Here is a 17580-nt window from a genome sequence, read left to right on the forward strand (position 1 = left end):
GGGGCAGGGTACCGGGTGGGAGGGACAGGCTCCGAGCTCAGCCCTGCTGCCGCTCGTCAGCCTGTGCTGAGTGAGGGGTGGAGCCTCTGCTCTGAAGCCCGCTGTGCCTCCATCGAGGCCGGCCTGCCTACTGGGGGATTAACTGAGATAAGAATTAGTGAGAATATAGCAGGTGCTCAGTGCGTCCTCTGTTCCCGCTTCTACTCCTCCCTCCACCATTATTTTCAAGTTTCTTTCTTGATCCATTTCTCATCACTCCCTCTTCCTACTTTTAAGCCCAGAACTTGCACAACGATACCAGGATTCTGGCTGCCTCTTTGCTCAGTAATAAGCCTTTCTCTTGGTGACCACAAGTGATGTTGAAGGGCCAGGGGCTTGCCCCGCTTCCCCTGGTTGCAGGGGGTGGGGACAACGGGTCTGGCCCTCTCTTCACACTTCAGATTTTGTCCACCTTACTGATCTTCCCTCACTCTCCCCTCCCCTCCCCAGTTTAGTGGTGGGCAGGACCGTCATTGATCCTTGGTCTCAGTGCAAACTTCCCCACCAGAGTCCATTCAGTGCTAAAGAGAGTTAAGGCACTTCTGTCTCCTCTCCCACTCTCCTCAGGCCCCGACCTCCAACCCCATGTCACTCCAGGCAAATCCATGGCTTTTCTGCAAGGTATTACCACGTAGAGCTGCTCTGGCCGGACGTGGAGACTCGCCAAGTGTCCAAGCACAAACACAGATTCACTTTCCCTTCCCTTCCCGACAGGTGCCTATCTCCGGCCAGTAGAGAGTGAGAACACTTTTTTATTTTATAGCAATTTGTTCTGCTGAGCACCCATTCCTACAGTTTCCTATTTATACTATGAGTTTCTAGAGGATGGGACACGTGTCTTAATCATCTTCGCATTTGAGAGAGTCTCAGACACAATGCTTTACCCATCGATACATACAGTGCTTAGTAAACTATGAGTTGAATTTTGTCTACCTTATAATGTAAGATCCTAAAACTTGAGAACCGTGACTAAGCTAACTGCCAAGCACATGGTAAATGCTCAATAAAGGATGATGACTATTATCAACTATGCATTTATCTCCCTTCCAAACTCCCAGAGTGTACATTTGTCACTTTATCACTTCCATTACATTTATCACTTTCCACTTTGGATTCTTGGTATGTGTACGTGTGCATGTGTTTAAGTATTGCTACAAAAGTGGTACACCTTGAAGGCAGGGGTTGTTCCCTCCCCCTCAAAAGTAGCTAGTCAAGGGCATCAAAGATGCTCAGTAAACATTGCTGAGTAAATTGATTTTTCGAGTTCTCTTTGTAAACAACCAAATATGTTATGAACAGGTTCTTAATGTCTTGGGATAAAAATGATAATGACAACAGTGGTAAATGATGGCATTCAGAGCCTTCATTATAATTCATTGAACCTCATCATCTTTCCTCTTTATGGGGTTAAGGGTTGGAAGGAGCCATGTCTACACCATAAATGCTGAATATGACATCTTTTGGTTCCAGGGAGGTAAAAAGATGGGTACTCCGCCCCCTCCAGTTTATATATGAAGCCTTAACCCTCAGTGTGACTGTACTTGGAGATAGGGCCTTTAGGGAGGTAATTACGGTTAAATGCAGTCGTAAGAGTGGGGCTCTGACCCAATAGGACTGGTGTCCTTATAAGGAGAGGAATACACACCAGGAGTGTATGCACAGAGGGAGGCCAGGTGAGGACACAGCAAGAAGGTGGCCGTCTGCAAGCCAGGATGAGAGGCCTCACCAGAAACTGACCCTGCTGGACCTTGATCTGGGGCTACCTGTCTCCAGAATGGTGAGATGATAAGTTTCTGTTGTTTAAGCCACCTGGTGTGTGGTATTTTGTTATGGCAGCCCATTCAGACTCAGATAGTGAAAAAAAGACTCAGATAGTGGCCTGACCGTCTTTAAGAGTAAAAAACATCTACTTCTTCTTGGTTTTTAAGACCTCTGTCTCACAATTATTTGATCTGTGGCAACCTGGAGCCCACCTGCATCCTTTCTTTCTGAGTAGAAGTTTGGAAAGGAGGAAGGACACGTGTCTTCAGTCCCTGTGATGGCTACTTTATGTGTCAGCTTCACTGGACCACGGGACACCCAGACACTCGGCCACACATCATTCTGGGTGTGTCTGTGAAGGTGTTTCTGAATGAGATGAACATTTGAATCAGTAGACTGAGGAAAGCAGATTGTCCTCCCCAGTGTGGGTGGGCCTCATCCAATCAGTTGAAGACCTGAATTAAACAAAAGGGCTGAGTAAAGGGACCAGCTGCCTACCTGACCCTTGAGCTGAGATACTGGTCTTCTCCTGCCCTTGGACTGGAACTCACACCAGCAGCTACTTTGGGTTCAGCTTGCAGACTCCAGATCTTGGGCCATGATCATGTGAGCCAATTCCTTATTTTTTCTCTCTCTCTCCGTGTGTGTGTGTGTGTGTGTGTGTGTGTGTGTGTGCGTGCGCATGTGTGTGTGTCTCCATATATCCCATGGGTGCTCTCTCTCTGGAGAACCCTAACACAGTCCCCCTTTTTTGCAGGTGGAAAAACTGAAGTCAAATTCAGGCTATTCACAGAGGAGAGCAGCATTGCTCTAATAGCTTTAAAGTTCCCTGCTCCCTGTAGAGATTTTAAAAAATCAGCCTTGAGGACTTCCCTGGTGGAACAGTGGTTAAGAATCTGCCTGCCAATGCAGGGAACACAGGTTCAAGCCCTGGTCTAGGAAGATCCCACATGCCGTGGAGCAACTAAGCCCATGCGCCACAACTACTGAGCCTGCGCTCTAGAGCCCACAAGCCACAAATACTGAGCCCACGTGCCACAACTACTGAAGACCACGTGCCTAGAGCCCGTGCTCTGCAACAAGAAAAGCCACTGCAATGAGGAGCCCACGCACTGCAACAAAGAGTAGCCCCTGCTCGCTGCAACTAGAGAAAGACTGTGCACAGCAACGAAGACCCAACACAGCCAAAAAATTAATTAATTAAATTAAAAAAAAAAATCAGCCTCGAAAATAGGTGATTTGGGCCCAACTGGGATCAAGAGTTTGTTCTGTTCTTATAAAAAGAGTGAAATAAATTAGCTTTTGCAATGATTAAAAAAAAAAAGTCTGGGCTATTCATGAGAAAGCAACCTCCCAGTGTGATTTAGGCCTTGTAAAGCGATCACTCCACATCCACCAGACTCCAGAGACCATGTTATTTCTTCTTGTGTGGATTTAGTGCTATGGGGTCGTATTCTCCAATACGATAATTATAGTGATGCCTAAAGTGCTGAGCCACACGCATCTGAGTAGGAGGTAAGATCATTCCTATCAATCCCCCAGGAGGAGAGTCAGTCTTTTGGTTTTGTTTTGTTTTAATATTTTTTAGCTATTTATTTGGTTGTGCCAGGTCTTAGTTGCAGCAGGCAGGCTCCTTCATTGTGGCTCACTGGCCCCTTACTTGTGGCATGTGCACTCTTAGTTGTGGCACACGTGTGAGATCTAGTTCCCCGACCAGGGCTCGAAGCCAGCCCCCTGCATTGGAAGCGCAGAGTCTTAGCCGCTGCGCCACCAGGGACGCCCCTGGGGCCGGCCTTCACAACGTGTGTGTTCCTTACACATTCCCTGACTCAGCACTGTGTGTGTAAGATGCTGTGCTGGGTGCTTATCTCTTTTACTCCTCGCAACAAGGCCCTGAACTTAACACTCTTATCACCCCCATTTTACAGGTGAAGAATCAGAAACTTAGCAGTGTTAGCTGTCATTCCTGATCACATGCTGGTAAGAGACAGAGCTGGGGTTTGCACTCAGGGGGTCAGACTCCATGCTTAGTCATCACCTCCAGACTGAGCCTCAGCTAGAGGCCTGTCATGCTCGGCTAGACTTGGAGGTCAAATGTCTAGCTGCTCCAGGGGTGGGTGTTAAAGGTGGAGCTGACCGCAGAGGGCGATGGGTGCCTGGAGAAAGAAGACCCGGTACTTCCCAGTCCCACGCTGCGGGGGGACTCTGTTTCATAACCAGACTATCTAGATATAGGCGCTTGCCACATGGATTTAACTCCGGTGACTGCCTGCCGTAAGACCACTCGCATCTGAATACCGGACTCCCCGCTTGTGTCTCAGGCACTGCAGGGCGCTGGATGGGCAGGGGGCATCGATGGCCACAGGGTCGCGGGTGCAGCGGTTCCCCTCTGAGGGCGGACGGCTGCGGCACTGAAATCTAGAGGCGCAGATGTGGAGACACACGGTCCAGCCAACCCTTCTCCAAGGCGCGTCCCCTTCCAAAACCAACCATGGAGGGTCTGGGTGGCCTTGTTTTAAGCTGGGGATGGAAGCATTTTCCTAACGGCCCGGATTCTCCCCTTGCTCCCCTCCCGCCAACTGGCTGATGTCAGAAGTGGGACACTTCATGGCATTGCCTTTGATCCCTGCTAAGCTCACCTCCCAGGGGGCAGCCCATTAGGCCATCACCTGTCAGGCACAGAAAACTCGACAGAAATACAAGGCAGCTGGGATGGGAGGCGAAGTGCAGAGAACCCTGAGCTTGGTGAACTAAGAAAACTCGTCTCCTTCACAAACAGGGGCAAGTGGCTCACAGGCCAGGGGAAGCCCCCGCCCTCACCGAAGGCTCTGTTACCCATCCGGTGACCGCCTTCTTCAGCCGCCAGCCCCTCAGAAAGCACCGAACGAGCTGCGCGGGGTAAAGCGGCACCACAGAAGAGGTAAGGCGGTCAGGTCAGGTCTTCTCTGAGGCCTTGGTGCTCTGCATGCAGCTGATTCTTCACTTGTTGGATATCTGCCTCCTATCAGACACTGAAACGATTGCTGGCTTCTCTGTTTTCCAGATATTTCACATAATGCTGTGGGTATCACAGACATCCAGGCTTTCTGGGCCACACCCTGGCAGCATGTTAAAAGAGCTGGAAAAACACTCTCACCGTTGCCATAAATCTGCTTCAGAAGACTATCCCAAGAAAATAACCCACAAGGAAAATAACAGTTACATGGCCTTCGTACACACAGTCTGTGCAGAGCTGTTGCTCACATTAGCAAAATGTCAGCAAGATCTAGAATGGCCAGCACATCAGTAGGAAGGGTTACATGGCTGCTAAAATGGAAAACTGAGACCCCAAAGATTCGTCCAGTTGGAACCTCCACTGTCGCCTCATTTGCACGTGTAATTAAGACCTCGAGATGAGATCACCTGGATTACGGTGTTTCCTAAATTCGGCGACATTAAAAGAGACAGAAAAGCAGAAAACATAGAAACTGAGAAGGCGGCCACATGAGGACAGAGGCAGAGACAGGAGGGATGCGGCCACAAGCCCAGGGACACCTGGAGCTCTGGGAGCTGGAAGAGGTAGGAAGGACCCTCCCCAGGGCCTCCGGAGAGAGACGCCATGACTGTGGGCTTCCAGCCTCCAGAGCTGTGAGAGAGTACGTTTCTGTTGTTTGAAGCCCCTCAGTTTGTGCTAATTTTGTCTCAGCAACCCCAGGAAACAAATACATAAAGAAGCAGCAATGCTGAAAACTGAATAGATGATCATATTAAATGAAAACCGCAGAACTGAAAGTACTAGATATATGTTTATGACAAACAATAGGCATATGTATCGAAGAGAAGATGGAGATGTTTCTACGGGGTTTTTAGTAAGGTTGTTTGAATGAACACATTTCATGTCTTACAAACATAATGAGTAACGTGGCCTGTTCACAGATCTGAAAGTAAAGTCTGGTCATCCCATGTGGCAGCAGAGCCAGGCTTGGACCCCAGCTATTTTTCACTCTGGTCAATTTGGTGTCAGAGTTTTGACCCCAGCAGTACCGGCTCACAGATCCATCTCTAAAATTCGAGTGCCCACCTGCACCTGCTTCCCTGTCGTGAACTCTCCCTGCCTCTGAGACAGCCACCCCCTCAGACCACAACCCCCAGCCTTTGTCTTCAGCAAATATTCTCTCACAGAGCCTACTCTCCAGCCCCACCCTCCTCCTCCCACAGGCCTGAAGTAAAGGTGAGGCAGAGGGCGTGTCATTTCCTGGCCTAGTCCTGATTATTTTAAAAAGAGGAGAGAAAGCGTTGATTTGCATTTGCCTGTGTAACTAGACACAGATCCCTAGTAGGCCATTAGTCTTCCTTAATCCAACTAAATGTGCCCATATGGAAAGTCAGTGTCTGTGTAACCTATTTCACGCACCTATTTCAAATATTTTAGACCTATTTTATCAGAAAGTCTTAACTGGACTTCCCTGGTGGCGCAGTAGTTGAGAGTCCGCCTGCCGATGCAGGGGACACGGGTTCGTGCCCCGGTCTGGGAAGATCCCACATGCCGCAGAGCGGCTGGGCCCATGAGCCATGGCCGCTGAGCCTGCGCGTCTGGAGAACCATCCTATTTTATAATAGTAAATATTTCGTGGTGTTTTAAATACTCCATCCCGTGTATGTATGTATCACTTAATACTTTTCAAAGTTTTTTTAGTGGACTTTTGCTCATATGATACAAAAGTATCATAAAGAAAATAAGGCAGAAAAATTTTATCCCCATCTTTAAGGTAAGAAAATTGAGACCTAAAGATTAAGTGCTTTTTGCAAAGTTACAGAGCAATTCAGCAGCAGAGCTAGAACCCAAACCAGCAAAAGTACACATTATAATAACCTATATTCCTTTATATTCCTCAAAATCATGCCACTTCTTTGAAAAATAAAAAAGGAATAAAACAGTGTGTATATTTTTATTTAAAAACAGGAGAAAATGGGATCGATAACCAAATTTGAAAAAATTTATATACAAAGAAACTCTAGAAGAAGAAATAAAAAACAAATAGCCTGTGAGGTCAGAGATGGGGGTGGAGACCAGACAGAGCAGAGCTGCCGGCAGAGCCCTGAGGGTGTGCTCCCTCCAAGCACGCAGGCCAAGGGCAGAGGGAAACCAGCCCAAGAAACAGAAAGGGCAGAGTCAGAGCCCTCAGAGGCAGCAAGGAGCCAAGGAAGGGACTACGCTCTGTTGCATCTGGAAAACAAGCCTCTTAACATAAAAGCATCAGTGCTTTTCTCCGGAACTTAATGCAGCTCTGCGGGTGAGGCTGCTGGTTACCTTCTAAGGACCGTACACTTTGGTTTTCTGCCTAAGCAACCTCTCCACATCAATAATGCTGGTGCTACTGTTAAAGTGACTCTTCTCTATGCTGACGTACTTCCGCAAAAATCCTTTCGTTTTTCAACCAAGTCTCCAAATATTACCTGATGCCTGTCAGTCCCCATCGGATGGTAGAAAAAGTAACAAGGGGATGTGAAAAGTTTCAAAGAGGTGCTTGAAAAGGAGGAGCTGGGGAATAGTGGACGCAATAGCCCCGGTTCAGAAGTGGAGTGTCCGGAGTGTGAGAGGCCGGCTCTCGGCTCCCCTGTGGCTGAGGCAGTCAGCAGGCAGACAGCAGAGGTGTGACCCCCACCTGCTAATCTCAGACTCGGGCTTAGGAGAGGGTGGACAGGCTTCACTGCATTCAGGGGAAAGGGTACGGGCTTTATACTGTGAGCCTATCATGCAACGGAATACAGAGCGCTCGTTAGAATAAGGCAGCTCTACATCAGCTGATACGGAACAAACATCCAAGATTAATTAAGTTTTAAAAAGACTGTGGCACGTGTGTGTAGGATGCCATCCTCTGCAGAGAGGAAGAGAAGCTTCGTGTCAGAGGTTAGCTGTGGGAGGATACGGATGGCAGCGGAGGTAGGCTGGGGCAGGCAGCCGGGGAAGGAAAGACGCTCTTTTTCACAAACACCCTTTTGTGACTTCTGAATTCTGTACTATACACGTAAACCTCAAATAGTTTTTAAACAGTCTAGACACACACATGTGCAAACACATCCACGGCATCATCTGCGCAAAGCCACGAAATACGCCCTCGGCCCCTCCGAACCCCCTTCTAGAAGCAGAACCCTGCATCCTCCCCTCCGCTGCTCCCCACCCGCACCGGTGACCACCCACTGCAGCCCAAGCCCTCGTCACCTCACCCCGCCTCCCCAGCGGCCCCTCGGCCACAGAACCCACGTCGTATCCTCGCAGAACCTGCAGGACCAGCCCACTCGCTCGGACCGCGGTACCTTCCAGACACAGCTGCATGCTGACAGCGAGCTTCAGCGGCTGACCTCCGGGCATGTGAGGGCACCGTGTGCAGTGAGGGGACGCTGGGTGGATAGGAGACCCTGGTCTCATGCAGGCTGTCACCTGGGGGCTCACTTCACCCTGGGGTCCCCATTTCCTTAACTCACAAAGGGGCTACAAGAGGTGGTCTTTCCAGATTTCCTGTCTGCAGACCCCACTATATGGGCCGCTTCTCTGGGCCGGACGTGTGCTGGGTGCTGGCGAGTGCCGGCCCACAGAAACATTTAATCTCCGTGCAAGATTAAACATTCTGGGAGCCCCCCCAAAAAATGAAAAGAAACAGGTGAAATTCATTTCAGTAATAGATTTTATTTAGCCCAATATACCCAAAAGATTGTCATTTTAACATGCAATCAATATAAAAATTATCGAGTTTCCACCTTTGTAGTTCTATGTGTTTGAAAGCAGCGTGTATTTTACGTTTACAGAACATCTCCATATGGACCAGCCACACTTCACGGGCTCAAAGGCCATCTGCAGCTCATGGCGACCTCACTGGTCACCACAGGTGCTGGTGTGACAAGGCGGCTCTCCTTTCGCTTCGGACCTCGTCAAGCCCAGAGCTGAGGACCAGCCAGAGCAGCAGCTGCACCCTCAGAAACGGCCCGAGCCACCCGAGCAGCAGGGCCGAGTGCCTGTCTGACTAGGAGGGCTGGATGCCGAACAAGGCTGCGGAGCTCAAGACAGACAGGAAGCAGAGACCCTCAAGGCCTAGAGCAGGGCCACATGGGGGCTTCCGGGGCGAGAGAAGAGGCTGGAAAGTCGGGGCTTCCACAACACAAACCCACACACGCACCTGTGGCAGAGGCCTCCCGTCATGTCAGTTACATCCGCTTATTCTTTTAAATGCCTCTAAACACCTTCTAACCCCCGGCCTTCGGCCAGGCAATGGGAACACAGCTACCTCTCATGGGAGCTCTTACCCGGAGCAGGAGATGTGCTAACACCGCACCAGAGGCTCATCTACTCACCCAAGTCCCTGTGAGGGAAGAACCAACTTACATGCGGTTAAATCACTTTCCAACAGTCACACAGCCAGCGAGTGGGAGGGCAGGGATCTACCCTCGACTCAGCACTGCGAAGAGCCACACTCCCCAGCTTCAGAGAGGCCACAGAACCCCACAATCACAAGGCCGTGGGGTCACCACACAGAAAGCACATGAAACAGGGGCCTGGAGCAGGGGACACCAGGAAAGGATGCACAGAGGCAACCCTTGGGTAAGTCTGGAAGTTTGAACGGGCTCACCAGGCAAAAGGGGAGCTGGGCCTCCAGAGGGCGCAGCAGGTGCAGAAGGCACAGCGGTGTGAGGGGTGCAGTGCTCAGAAAACTAAGACCATGGGGGGCTGGGCTGGATCAGAGGCCCCACGCCAAGTAGGGGTGTCCGCCAAAACCAGTGCCCAAGGGCCTACACAGCAAGAACCTGTGCTTTACCCTTGGGCCAGGGGAAGCCGTTGAAGAGTTTTATCCAGGGTGTGAACAGGACCAGATTTTAAAAATCATCCTGAAGGATAGAGAGCAAAGCTCGGTCGCCCCCCTTCCTCTCCGCAGGGCTCTTAACTCTTAGTTTCGGCGGACCAACCCTAGGACTAACCTCCCAGGCCTTCCACCACCCGACGGCATGTCCTCACACGGAAACAGGTAGGATTCTTGTGGCCACTGACAGGAAGCACTGAAACATTTCAGCTGTTCAACCGCTAGGGCCCCAGTGTCTCCTCCCCGCATAGGAATAAAATCGTTCACTGCCTGCAGAGCCTCCCTCCACCCAACCCCCTCCACACATGCTTCCAGCTCACCTGACTACCCCGCTCCATTTTCAGCTCATCAGCCTTTGAGGCTGGCCTACTTTTCATGGTCACAGAAGCAGAAACACTTGTGTGTTATACAAGCAATAGAATATAACTAGAATAACAGGTCATAGAAGGGGGGAACCAGCAAAGGCGTGTACCAAGGAGGCAGGGATGCAGGCAGAACCTGGTGAGACAACCATCGGGCGAAGCGCAACTACCGCATGGCAGGGGGAGGAGTTGACAGGAGGGCGAGAGGGCAGAGACACCGGTGTAACAGAGCCCCGCCTGGCCACTGACAACCTGGAAATCTGAGCTGAAGCCCAGGAGGCACCAGGCCAGAACCCCTCACCCAGTGAGAAGTGCACCAGGGGCTCAGGAAGCCATGTCTGGTCTGAGCAGAGATGGGCCCACTGCACACCTCGGGGAGGGGTAGTGGTAAACCAGACCAGACTGTGGAGCCCTCACCCTGCCCGGGGAGGGCCTGCACTGGGGGCGACCTTCAGAGGTAAGTGTTCCAAGCAAGTGAAAGGCCAAGTCCCTCCACCAGGACCTTGTTCTGAACTTCCAGCTTCATGAACACCCTGGCCTGAAAATTCAAACCCCGGCCTTTGCAGGAAGATGAAATGTTTCAAGGACAAAGCACTCTCCTTTCCCAAACCCCTCCTGTGCAAGGGGCCTCTGCAGGGCTGTGCATCTTGTTTCCACACCACCTGCCAAGCCGGCCAAAGTGGGGCGCAAAGGGGAGGGCATTCAGGCAGCAAGATACAGTGCCTGGGCCAGGTCAGCTCCTCCTAGAATTAGGCTGGCCGCACTGGCAGGGCCCATCCAGCTGCAAGAAACAGGCTGCCGTGGATGACTGGCTCTGTTGTCCGGCAGCCTTGGGGACCAGGCGGTCAAGGTGAGCAGGAAGACCACTCAGTCGTGGACGGGAGGCCGGCGGAGAGGAGAAGCCACGGCCTTGCGGATCCGATGGAAGATCTGAGCCAGCTTGTAGATGAAGGGCAGGGAAGCGGGAGAAGCTGCAGGGAGAGGTGAGTCAGTGGGCCCCTTCCCACCCAAACTCTCCCACCTGGGGAGCGACCCATGCTGGTGCCCCTCCTCCCCTCCCAACAGGAAAGAATGTCCCTTTCTCCAGGATATAGACTCTGGGATGTATTTTCTTCACTTGGATTACAGTGACCTCTAGCTTGCTCAGAAAAAGATCCAAATTTATTATGTTTTAACCTAACTTTTTAATACACAAAATACTGGTAACGGTGGCCCCCTCTGGGGAGAGGAATTTGGGAAGAGACTTTTCACGACATTCCTTTTTGTATCTTTTCAATTTGGAGCCAAGTGACAGTATTACCTATTTTTATCATAAGTTAATTATATTGAAAATAAAAGTAAAATCCCCCTCTTTTGAATGAGAGCTGAGTTGGCTGTTTGTTTTCGTTTGTTTTTCCTTATTTGAATTACTGATTTTTAATTGATTTTTTTTTCTTTCTTAAAAAGCAATATGTTACTGGAACTTCCCTAGCAGTCTGGTGGTTAAGACTCCACGCTTCCAATGCAGGGGGCGCAGGTTCAATCCCTGGTCGGGGAGCTAAGATCCCGCATGCCACAAGGCGTGCCAAAAAAAAAAAAAAAAATGTTACTTTTAAGAAAGCCATTATAGTCCACCCTCTTTACATCCTCTCTGCCGAGTTCTAACTGCAGCCCAGCCCTGGGTTCTCACCACCTCTGCACTGAGTCAAGACTGTCCTGAGGGTGGGACCACAGCCGGGGCTCCCTGATGGAAGAAGCTCAAACGGCCCCTTGCTGTACCCACTCAGGAGACCAGGGCTTATGAGGCTGAAGGACTCATAAGAACCACAAAAAAGTTTCGAAGCCTCTGGAACAAAGTCAAAGGTCAGATGGTGGACAGGAATGAACACAAACTCTCCTCAGCTTCCCTGAGGCCTAACAGAGCTGTTCAGAGGGAACTCCTGCTCAGTGTTCAGCCACGGGGTCAAAGGGACAACCTGAGCTGTGCAGAAACGGCTCCTGAGCGAGAAAAAGGGAAGAGGCGGACACGGGTGAGATCTAAGGCTAAGTCAAGAGCAACAGACACACGTTTGTGTGACTCTCGAGTCATCTTTTCTCTTTTCTCTCTGGTTCTTAGGTTTCTCAACCAAAAACGAAAGAAAAAGAAAATGAAGGGACTGAAACAAGGGTTTCCAGTTTTCCTTTCAGTTTTGAAAGTTACATAATCCTAAAACTAAATTCATGAGTAGAGATTAGGTCATAACTCACACAGAGCAAGACACAGGAAAGTCCACGAGTGAGCACCTAACCATTGACCCAGTGCTTATGGGTCTGAAGAATTAACCCTCAGCAAAGAGCACAGCAGAAAACGGAGTAAGAAACCATCAAAATGTTCAACGACAGGGCATTGTAAAATCAATTATGGAAGTTCCTGTAATCTGAAATATTATTCAGCCAGGTAAAGCTTTAAACACATTTTTTTTTTTTTTTTTTGGCTGCGCTTCGGTATCTTAGTTCCCTGACCAGGGATCCAAACCGGGCCCTCAGCAGTGAAAGCGCAGAGTCCTAACCACTGGACCAACAAGGAAGTCCCTAAAGCCATGTTTTAAAGAATACTTGTAGGGGGATGGGCAATTGGAAGAAGGTACTTCCAGTTATAAGATAAATAAGTATTAGGAATGTAATGTACAACATGATAAATATAATTAACACTGCTGTGTGTTAGATACAGAAGGTAAGAGAGTAAGTCCTAAGAGTTCTCATCCCAAGGAAAAAAATTTTTTCTTTTTTAAATTATTTATCTATATGAAATGATAAAGGTTCACTAGACATACTGTGGCAATCATTTCATGATGTATGTGAGTCAAATCATTATGCTATACACCTTAAACTTATACAGTGCTCTATGTCAATTATAACTCAATAAAACTAGAAGGAAAAAAAAAGAATACTTAATGACACAGAAAACTGCATCTATATCCAGAGAAAGACTAAGTATAACCATTACAGTAGCAGGCTTATGGGTGATTTCTGTTTTCTCCTTTATACTTTTCTCTATTTTCCATATTCTCTAAAATATTATATATATTTTTCTATTGTAATTGTATTTCTACAATTTAATATGTTTTAAATTAACATAAAGTTTTTACACATTATGATGAAGTTTTTCTTTTTTAACTCTGAGGCTCTCCTCAGAGTTCACCCCTGGACGTCCAGGGTCAACAGGGCACAGTGGACTTTCTCCAGGGCTGGCTCCTGCTTGGGTCCACCAACTCCTCCTTGCAGAAGAGACCAGGGAAAACCTCCACCCCCAGGAGGGCTCCCAAGGGCCAGCCCCTGTCAACCGCCCCATCCCCAGGAGGGCGGGAGGCGTCTTCACTCACCGGGATCAAACCTCACCACCAAGAGGCAGAGAAGCAAGGCAGCCAGGAGGCTCTTTCTGAAGGGCAGGGAAAAGAAGTGCCTCACTGCAGAGTCCCAAAGCTGGCGAAGCAACGTCAGTAGTGACAGGAACCTGTGGGAGGAGAAGCCTGGCCAGGGAGACGGAGCATAACTTCAGGGTAAGAACCAGCTTCCCTGACTCTGAGCTTTGAGCTTGATTATAAAAGTCGAGCAAAAGGGTAACAAGACTGGCTTTCTCATGCAGTTCATAAAGTGGTTCTAAAGGAAGTTCCAAAAGCTCCAAAGGTGCTTTAAGGACAGACTAAATCACCAGAATACCACCTCCTTACGAGGACTTTTGACAGAAACGTCTACTCAGCCGGGGAAACCTGGCACATCTGGTGCTTCTTTAATAGCCTGACTACTTTACAGCATTTTGGCCTAAGACGTATGCACAGAGTTACACAGAGCAATAGTTCCTGATGATCAATGAATGCAGAAAATAAAGGGCACCTAATAGGTACAGTGAAGAATTCCAGTCTCGGACCGTGAGTACAAACATGAACACTACCTCCCAGCCCTGAACTCCTCCTTCCCAGGCAGCGGACAGGCAGGGGGTCTGGGGGGGTCACGTGTAGTCCCTGAAGTCAACAACCTGTTTGCAAAGAAGTGATCCTAACTCAGCAGGTCCATGCTCACAAAGAAAGCACAGAAAGAAAAACGCTTTGGAAACAGGACTTCAGTCTCCTAACGGGCCTTTCATGTAAAACAGATTAGGCCTATTCTACGTGTTACCAACAGAAAAGGCAAGAATCAGTGGGTTAGAAACTACCAGAAGGAAACGTTAAACTCAGCCTCGGGAAGAACTTCCTTAAAGAACTGTCCCCAGCTGCGTCAGGAGACAGGGACTTTTCTGTCCTTGAAAGTATTCATGTACAGACTAGACGATCGCTTGAGGAAAAGGTGATGAAGAGGCTTCAGGGGCCGGGGAAGAGTCCGGAGTAGAGGGCCTTTAAGTCCACCCCCTGCATCCCTGCCCGTGCAGGGCGCCCTTGCAGCTGCTAGCCAGGTGCACGGTGTTGGGTCTTGAAGCGGTTTCCACCGTTTATAGAGCTGCACTCTACTGGGCAGAAGCTGGCTGGCCCTGAAACGGCGCAGACGTCAATCCCTGTAGAAGACCCTGAGCGAGAGGTCTGCTAAGGGAAGACACACAGGAGGCAGGGCAGGGGCCCAAACTGAATGCCGTAAGTCGAGCTAACAAGTTACCATGTCAGCTGTTCATTCTCCTTTGGCTATCCCCAACTACACCTCAGCGGGGTCTGCATTTGGGCCAGCATTTAAAGGAGTAACATCCCACCCAGGCCAGCACCGTGGAGGCAGACCTAACGACAGGACCCCAAGGAGAAGGTGGCTGTCAGGAGACAAAAGCCAAGGTTCTGTCTGAGGACTGCGCCACCCACCTTTCACTGCCAACTTCCGAGGGTCTGGGCTGGGCTTTCTAAGCACCTCAACAGGTCTCTTATTCTGTGATCTGGAAGTTACTCATACAAAGAACTGCTCCAAGGTTCAGGAGAAAGCCCATTACTTCACTGTAGAGAGGCCAAAAAGAAGGACAACGTCTCACCTTCCTGGTTTAGCTTCTGGGTCTCCTCGGAGCCGGACTGTCCGTGTTTCTGCTCTTGCCTCGCTGTGCTAATGGCCTGAAGTGCGTCCAGCCGCTGCTTCTCACTGAAGACTGCAGAGCCCGCCACCAGCTCTTCAGCCTCCGACAAGCAGCCCAGAGGAAGCAGCACCCGCTGCAGGTGAAGTTCTGCTAAGGCTCTGTACTCTGGAAGGCCCTGGTTGTCAGCATCTTGGAGCCAAGCACTGACCGTATCCAGCACAGCTCCAGGCTCTCGCATCTTGCTGTATAAAAGAACACTGCAGCCCCAAATAATCCAGCCCCGAAAAAAGAGCAGTCAGTTCTTCGCAGTTTGTTAACTTCTCATAACCACCACACTCCTCCTACCCAGCCCGGCCCCCGGCCCTCCAGCCCTTCCCTACAGGATGCTGACACGCTAAGAACCAGGAGTTCTTAGGAGAAGCAAGAAGCTCTCTCAGCTCTGACACACCCCACTTCTGTCACCCCACTGCTCGTCTCCTATTCCTTCCTTTTTTCCCTTCCCCCTTCCTAAATTCCTCCTTCCACATCTTTTATCGTTATGTTTTGAAGTCGGGGGCGGCGGGACAGGGAAAGAATGAGATCTGAAGGGAAATGGTATGGAAGGGAAAAGAGGAGATATCAGGGCTGCATCGGCAGAGGACAGGAAAAGCCTCTTGCTTCTGCACTGACCCAGTGGGGAAGCAGTAAGGACCTAAGGACTTACCACAGCTCCAGGACTTTGGGGGGCAGCTTCTCAGGAACCTGGTAACACCGAAGAACCCAGGACAGCACTTCCTGCCACCGATCCATCTCTGCCAGCGCCTGGATCCCCACAACACACAGAGAGCATTTCACCTCCAAGCAGCTGTCCGCAGAAAAGCCAATTCAAGTCCAGAAGTGGTTCCCCTGCATTGCCATTCCCACCTCCACCCTGAGACTGTTCTTCGCCAGCTCCCAGCTCAGCAGCCATCTCCTCTCTCCTCGCCACTGACATTCCAGTGGGCCTCACCATTACTGTCACTCTCATGGGCCCCAACACAAGAGAAAACTGCCCTCTTCCCAGGAGCTAAAAGTTCCTGTAAACCTAGAGGCAAACCTAGAGGCTGCTGCCCAACACACATCCCTGCATCCAGGTAAATTCAGGGTTAGCAAACAGGAAGGGTTCATTTACTCCCGAGGGGAAAAAGTCAAAGGGCAGCACAAATGTGTGGGTGGAAAGAGAGCTGAAGCTAAGAGTTTGCTTAGTGAAGAAAGGCGCAGGAGCAAGGTCTCCGCCTGAGGGCAGCACCCAGAATCACAGCCTTCAGCATTTACTGCAACAAGCCTTCACCGACCCCTGAACACACAGCCAGGGCTCCCCAGTTCATCCATCCTTCTCTGGGGACTCTACCCCCTCCCTACTGCGGCCCAATCCAACTCTACAACCCACAGAGAAATGATGCCCTCAGCTACCGGAGAGGCTAGCAGCATCAGAAAGAGCAAGGCAGGACCAAGATTTCGATTCTTTGATACGATCCTTCAACAGGACCAGAACACACCCAGTTATCAGCCAAGGTGAGAGCGCTCGGGGGAGGGGTGCGCCTAAGAGAGGACTTCGCCACCTGCTTACTTAAGTGATTTAACAACTCAATTCTATCTTCCCGTCAGGCATTCTACCCTGGAACGGGGAGAAAGAACTGGCTGTGGGTCCCCCTAAGCCCGTTACACTACTCAACCGCTTCCTCCTCACTAGGCAGCCCCTCGTTCTCTCCTCGGAGAACCCGCACAAGGTGAGCCGCTGCCTCCGGAGAGTCACCGCGAGAAAAGACGGCATAAGGCTGGCGTGAGCGACCGGACAGCAGGAGCGCTGGGGTCTGGCGCCCCTCCCACCGCCCCCGGAGGCGAACCGAGCCCAGCACTTACGCGCCCGCCGGCTCCTCCGCCAGGCCCTGCCAGGCGCGTTCGCAGGTGCGCAGCGCCGCGCGGAAGTCCAGGTGCACCACCAGCAGGTCGGCCGCCTCCTCCAGTAGAAGCGCGGCCGCCGACGGCGCCGGAGCGGCGCGCACAGGCTCGCTGCTCCGCAGGGGCCCCCCGAGCCCCCTCAGGGGGACTGCGGAAGTCGCTGGGTCACTCCTCATGGGCGGGCGCCAGGCCGCCGCCCTCTGCGGGCTGCGAGGTACCCGGTGCGGCCTGGGGAGGAGGGAGAGTACGCACAGCCTGGCCCACAAGCCTCCCCGAGGCCGCGCCCCGAGAAGGAAAGCGGGGAGCGGCTGGGCTCTCCTGCGGTTCCGGCGCGGGACAGCCTGGCGCCCTCGGATTTGCAGAGCAATGCGTCCTTGGACACCCGGCCCCACGACAAGGCCTGGGACCCTCGGCCCGGGGAGGGCCAATCCCTGGCCTCTCTAGCTGCAGAGCCGCCAGCGACATCGCTGCGCGCGCAGCCCCCACCGACGCTCGGGGCTCGGCGGCGCGAGGGCACTCTGGGAGTTGTAGTCCGGCTCCTGAAGCGGCCGCCCTCCCGGTGCAGCTAGCAACTGCGGACTACAAGCCCCGGCATGCCGCGTCCCGGAAGTCCTGGCAGCTGGAGGAAGCCCGGCGACGGAAGCCGCGGGCTGTTGGAGTTGAG

General features: G+C 51.1%; 1 protein-coding gene across 1 annotated transcript; it reads right to left on the reverse strand.

Moving 5' to 3' along the window:
* Window positions 1–8447: 8447 nt before the first annotated feature.
* PEX26 (peroxisomal biogenesis factor 26) lies at window positions 8448–17368 on the reverse strand. The gene is made up of 5 exons (XM_004286261.4): window positions 16878–17368; window positions 15700–15840; window positions 14958–15253; window positions 13336–13482; window positions 8448–10965 (listed from the first exon to the last, which is right to left on the reverse strand). The coding sequence occupies exons 1-5, from the start codon at window positions 17090–17092 to the stop codon at window positions 10862–10864; spliced, it is 903 nt and encodes a 300-aa protein (XP_004286309.2). The 5' UTR covers window positions 17093–17368; the 3' UTR covers window positions 8448–10861.
* Between the last annotated feature and the right edge of the window lie 212 nt (window positions 17369–17580).

Source organism: Orcinus orca, chromosome 11, assembly GCF_937001465.1.
Source record: "Orcinus orca chromosome 11, mOrcOrc1.1, whole genome shotgun sequence".
Lineage (NCBI taxonomy): Eukaryota > Metazoa > Chordata > Mammalia > Artiodactyla > Delphinidae > Orcinus > Orcinus orca.

Coding starts and splice junctions, on each gene's coding strand:
- PEX26 (XM_004286261.4), bottom strand. CDS start 17,092: ATGAGGAGTGACCCAGCGACTTCCGCAGTCCCCCTGAGGGGGCTCGGG. Junction 15,254..15,699: donor CCCAAAGTCCTGGAGCTGTG/GTAAGTCCTTAG, acceptor TTGGGGCTGCAG/TGTTCTTTTATACAGCAAGA. Junction 13,483..14,957: donor CCAGAAGCTAAACCAGGAAG/GTGAGACGTTGT, acceptor CTCCCTGGCCAG/GCTTCTCCTCCCACAGGTTC.